The 6,000-nt window shown below is 38.6% G+C and overlaps 1 protein-coding gene across 9 annotated transcripts in view; it reads right to left on the reverse strand.

The window, feature by feature from the left end:
* Sbno1 (strawberry notch homolog 1) overlaps positions 1–6,000 on the reverse strand; it is an 87,553-nt gene that overhangs the window by 62,703 nt on the left and 18,850 nt on the right. For 7 of the 9 annotated variants that reach the window (XM_033762467.1, XM_033762468.1, XM_010604320.3 and 4 more), the window contains exons 2-3: positions 2,813–2,941; positions 827–931 (exon numbers count right to left, since the gene is read on the reverse strand). In XM_033762467.1, the coding sequence (XP_033618358.1) occupies positions 827–931; positions 2,813–2,941 (234 nt within the window). The remainder of the gene's footprint in view (positions 1–826; positions 932–2,812; positions 2,942–6,000) is intronic. The other 2 variants (XM_010604323.3, XM_010604324.3) reach the window with 1 other exon arrangement.

The raw sequence follows: 6,000 nt of genomic DNA on the forward strand, positions 1-6,000 counted from the left end.
GAGTGGGAAGAAACAGACAACAGCAACAAAGTCAAGGTTCACTGTAATTACAACTGAGATACTTCTATAAACTTAAATCTATTTTTATTTACTTTCTTCCTTAAACTGTTTATTTCTCCATGCCCTCCTATAAAAATTTTCTAGCTTTCTGCTTATCATATTTAAATACCTTAACACAAATTATCAAAAAAACTTTTGTGTGGTTTTTTGAGACAGGGTCTTAGTATGTAGTGCAGGCTGGACTCAAACTCACAGAAATCCTCTTGCCTCAGCTTCCTGAGTGCTGGAACTCGGGGCTATAACACCATAGCCAACTAAATTAACAAAAAAAATTTTTTTGGTACCTGGAATCGAACTCAGGCCCTTGCACTTGTGAGACAGTGGTGTAACCACTGAGCTAAATCCCCAGCCCTAAATTAACAAATTTTAACAAAAAGTATGTACAGTAATTTTACACCACTAGACATCAGCTAATAGCTATGCTTAAGGTAAAGTCAGGGGAACCCTGTATGAAAAGCCCAATTACAATGACATTAAAAAATATACATATTAATATACAAAAGTGAAAATAGGATGGATATTTCATGTTTACATCATAATTTTGTATTATGTGCAATAAGCTAAAAAAACTTTTGTCCCAATTAACTTTTAACAGCATTAAGTAGCATAAGAGTGAAACTTTTATCAAAATATGAGACAACGGTACGATTATCAGGAAAGTAGCAAAAAGCAGACCTAAGAAGATAAAACTATTTCTTACTGAAAGGCTACTTTTCTGTTGTAATCTTGAGCTATTTTAGCAATGCCAAATCTGAAAAATTCTTACCCTCACATTTAACAGCGCAGGAGTGGGTACCATCTCTGTTTCTTGTTTAACAGTAACTGTGGCTTCTGCCTCCAAACCTAGTTCTAATGCACCAAGTGGCACCGACTGGAGAGAAATCATCAGGGAAAGAAACAGAGACAACAACAGTGAATTCTGTTCCCAGAACAAGAGTTGCAATTATTTTATTATTTTTTATAAAAAAATCAACGGGGCATAGTGGCACACACCTGAAATCCCAGCATTCAGGAGGCTGAAGCTGGAGGAGTGTTGTGTGTTTCAGGCCAGCCTGGCTGACACAGTGAGCCCAAGGCCAGCTGGAACTACATACAGAGACCCTGCCTCAAAAAAGAAAATCTGGACTAAGGCTGTAGCTCAATGGTAAAACATTTATCTAGCATGGGCAAGGTCCTAAATTCAAATCCCCAGCATCACAAAAAATAAAAAGTCAACTTTACATCCAAACTAAAATATGAAATCACCAATACCAGATCCAGAGGTACCTCCATTCTTGAATGCTTTTGTTTGCAAACAATTGGAATTGCAAACAGAAACCTTTGACAAGATTGTATTTGTTTTATTTTGGGGTTTGGGGGTTTGTTTTGCTTTTTGAGACAGGCAGGGTCTTGCTACACAGTTCAGGCTGGCCCCAAACTCAAGGTGATCCTCCTGCTTTATCCTCCAGAGTGTTAGGATTATAGGTGTGTGCCACCACAACCAGCTAAAATTTTGCTCATTTGCAAACTCCATCAGGTGACTACAGTCATCCTTTCCACAAATACAAACATAGCCATTTTTTCCGAATCATGAAACAACTTAAAATTCACGAACCGAGGTACCACTGTATGATAATCTTTACAAGGCTAAAATCTCTGCAAAATTATGCTAATAATCAGAATTTTATTTTTCCTTTTAGATAATACATATAGTGAAGTTAAAGAAAAATATCCTGACAACCATAAAGGAGATAATGATCCTCTCACCAAAACTCTTATAAATCAAGTGTGTCCAACCTGTGGCTGCAGCTCTGCATAGGTAGTAATGCAGCCCCACAATATTGTAAGCTGTTAACATTATCGTGTGATTGTCCATGACAGTAATGACCTGCTTATGCAGCACTTGAGTTCAGGACCTGTACAAAACAACAGAATGTTGTGGAGGTGGGCACAATGTACCACTAGCTCCACCTCCTGCACCTGCCACACAGGGCCCAGGTGAAGGGGATGTGTATCAGATGTTTCATGAGCTTGTCAGGTAATAGTGTTTCCACCTGCCCACATATGTATGCCTGGGAAGATAGGTGTTTTATTGTTAGATGTGTAAAATTTCCTTATTTGATTATTAAACTTAGGCTTGTGTTATTTCATAAAATAATTTAATAATTTTTAAAAAACTGGGAGTAATGGCACTATAAATCCAGAGTTCTGGGAGGCTAAGTCAGGGCAAAAGGACTGCAAGCTCAAGCTCAGCCTGGGCACATTAGTGAGGCCTTCTCCCAAGAGAAATAAAAAGGTCTGGGGATATAGCTCAATTCTCAGTACTTTAAAAAAATTTGGGGGGGGGCGGATACCGGTGATTGAACTTGGGTTGGGTCCTTGTGCTTGTGAGGCAGGCAGCGGAACCACTGAACTAAATCCCCAGCAGTACTATAAAGATTAAATAAATAATGAAGAGAAATGTTTGTTACTTACTTACTCACATCGACTATATCACGTATTTTATATGCAACCCAAGACAATTCCTCTTCACTCAATACAGCCCAGGGCAAGCCAAAGGGGCAAACCCATTCTATAACAATTACTATCTTATGTTTATATATAATCATATCAAAACATTGCAAATATCTTCTACCTCATGAAGACAAATACTCAACATTAGAATAACATTCACATCCATATTTAAAATTAAGGTATAATATGTTTCTATACATGGGAATTAAAAATTAAGAAAAAGCCCTACTGTTTCACAAAGGCTTTAGGAAACTCTTACCTGCTGAAGTGCAGGGGTTGGGGTTGGAGTTGCAAAGCCCACATCCCCATCGATATCAAAGAGGTCATTCGGGCTAATTCCACTCTCACTCAAAGCAGCAAGCAGCAAATCTTGCCCCGGTTCTACCATCTTTAGAACAAAAGATTAAATATTAACAAAAAACTTTACATGAAACATTATTAACTCTCCTTTAAATAGAAACAATCCAACATTTTCTATCAGACCCATTCATGCGATATTTATGAAGAATTTGCTAAAATTCTTTAAAAGCCAATCTTTGATCACAGGAAGCTCACACTAAAGTGAGGATAGAAAATGAAGTATGTAAATCACAGCAGGAGGACACCACTACAAAACTCTAGGTAGGAGATCAGAGAAGGGAAACGTGAACTTTACTGAGAAAGAAAACAAAGACTGCGACGCTGCTGAATCTTTAGGAAGAACTCACCAAGACAAGAACCTTCTGGACAGTGCATTTAAGCCCATGGAGGCGTGGAAGAACGCGGCACTCTTTTAGAACTACAGCTAGAGTAATTTAACATGGTACAGAAGCTCAGAACATGGCCAGGGGTTTAGTGGAATCGCACCTGCCTTGCAAGCATAAGTCCTGAGTTTGATCTCCTGTACCCCCCCGCCAAAAAAAAGGCTCAGAAGGGAAAGCACTGAGGAGAGGAGGAAGATACCATTCCCAAGCCTTGTCCAACATTCTAGACTGCATTTAATGATGTGTGTAATACAGGTCACTAACGGGCTTCCAAACAGTGGACTTGACAGATGTGTGATTCAGAAAGATTACTCACAGCAGTGTGGCAACAAACTGAAAGGGTCCAGAGTAAGACCAAAGGCAGGAAGAGATCTTGGAAAACTGTTACAGCAGTCCAAGAGACACGGTGTTAGAAACGCAGAGAGCATAGGCCAGGGATTTAGCTCAGTGGTTCTACTGCCTGCTTCACAAGTGCTAAGGTCTAGAGTTCTATCCCCAGTATCAGAAAAAAGAAAAAAGAAATGCAGAGAGCAGAGGAAAAAAGGGAGAATGGGTTCTGAGATGTTTAGGAAGAAAAAAACATCCAATGTAGTTTAAAAAAAAAGTAAATCTTAAAAAAAAAATGATTTGATGGGTGAATGATTATAGAGTTATGCCAAGAAAATGAAAAACTAGAAAGTTGAACCCATGAAAGACGAATTATGTGGAATTTAGAGGGGAGGAAACTAATTTAGGAGCAAGTACATTGTAGGTTAGAGTTTTCCAACTATAATCTCAGGAGGAAGACCAAAGTATTCTATCAAAATGAATTTTTACGCACTTGAAAGGGAATAATATTTAGGAGAGCTTTATCAATTTCAACTTTCCTCATTAATTTCTTTGACATAACTGATTTATATATATAAACATGTAAAATCTGAGTACTCCAAAAACTAATTTCATGTTATTAAAACACTAATTTGGGGCCAGGGATTTGGCTCAGCGGTTTCTGCTGCCTGCCTTGCAAGCACAAGGGCCCGAGTTCGATCCCCAGTACCTAAAAAACAACAATAATAAAAGCACTAATTTCCAACTGGTGCATCTGTTCTCTGCCTGTGTGATAAGATTTTTTTTTCCTCTGTGTGATAGATTTAAACAACAGTGTTTCACAATGTCTACTGTAAAGGATGCTAGCCAAGAGAATCCTAACCATGACTTCTAATATGCAGGAAAGAGTTTTTTAGATGAAAGCAAAATATTTAACAGGAAAAACCCTCTACTACGTCCATGCCACATAAGTCTCCGTCTCACTCAGGCAGATGTTAGAAGTTCTAACAGAAACATGAACAAGTTTAAGGTTGAAACCACAGATACCCAGAACGAAACAGAGGGCAGAACCACTGCTTAAATAGATGGGAGGAAGGATCCAAAGATTTTTCCAAACGTTTTCAGGGAAAGGAAAGGAAGTCTAAGAAAGAAAGAAAAAAAAAAAAAACATTTTGAGCAGGAAGAAAACTGATCATGATTAAGTATATTCAACCAAAACTGACAGTTTTAGGCTCATCATATATATTACTGTATTTATCTACAAAACCACTCTGAGATAGGTAATCGAATTTGAGAGCTAAAACTGAAGCTCAAAAACATCAGTTACCTGCCCAAGTTCACCCAAACAAGGAGTGGTAGATCAGACCCTACCTAGAGCAGTGATGCCAAAACTTTCAGAGCTTCCAAAAATACAAATAGCTCGCTGTGGCACTCATGCCATACGTTAGACAATTCAAGTGCCCAAAGCCTATGAGCTCTCTTTCCAACTAGTAAAGCTGATGTTAGTAATGTACAAAAGAGAGCCTGAGATGTAGCTCAGTGATAAGAGTGCTTGCCAAGCATGCACAAGGCCCTGGGTTCAATCCTCAATAACAGCAGACAGGAGAGAAGAAAAAGAGACACGGTAGTATACACCTATAATCCTAACACTTGGACTCACAGTGAGTTCAAGACCAGTCTGAACCACATGACGGGACCATCTCAAAAAACTAAAAACAAATTAAAAACAAAACCAAAAAAAGAATGATTAGCATCTCTGGGCAGGTTGGTGCACACTGTAATCCCAACGCTCAAGGCTAGCCCCAACTACACAGCAAAACCTGTCTCCAAAAAATAAATAGAATAAAACGAATGGGAGAATAAAGTATTAGACTGCAAGATGGAAATATTACAGTTTGAGGGAACTAGGTGAGGAGACAAATAGGAAAAATGTCCCCATACAGACTTAAAGTTAATCCATTTTTTTTTTCTTTTCCTTTTTTGGGGGGTAAGCAGGGATTGAACTTTGGACCTTGTACTTGAGAGGCAGTTGGTAGAACCAGAGATAAATCCCTGGCCCGTTAAATCCATTTTTCTAACCGGCATATATGTGATCATACTTTACAAATTATCCTAGCATGTAGCACAAATAAATAAATTAAAAGCTCTAAAACCAGGCATAGTGGCACACACCTGTAGTGCCAGCCCTCAGGAGGGCTGACGCAGGATTGCTCCAAGTTCAAGGCCAGTCTAAACTACATAGAAAGACCCTGTCTCAAAAAACAAAAAACATCTCAACCCATAGAATACTTCATTTTATAACCAATGACCTGTGGCAAGGAAAAAGGGTGACTTGCCTCACCTGCTATGGCTAATCTTCGCCTAGATTAATAGAACCCCAGAGACTACCAAAAAAAAA

Source organism: Fukomys damarensis, unplaced genomic scaffold (genome assembly GCF_012274545.1).
Source record: "Fukomys damarensis isolate Sample0158 unplaced genomic scaffold, DMR_v1.0_HiC HiC_scaffold_12, whole genome shotgun sequence".
Lineage (NCBI taxonomy): Eukaryota > Metazoa > Chordata > Mammalia > Rodentia > Bathyergidae > Fukomys > Fukomys damarensis.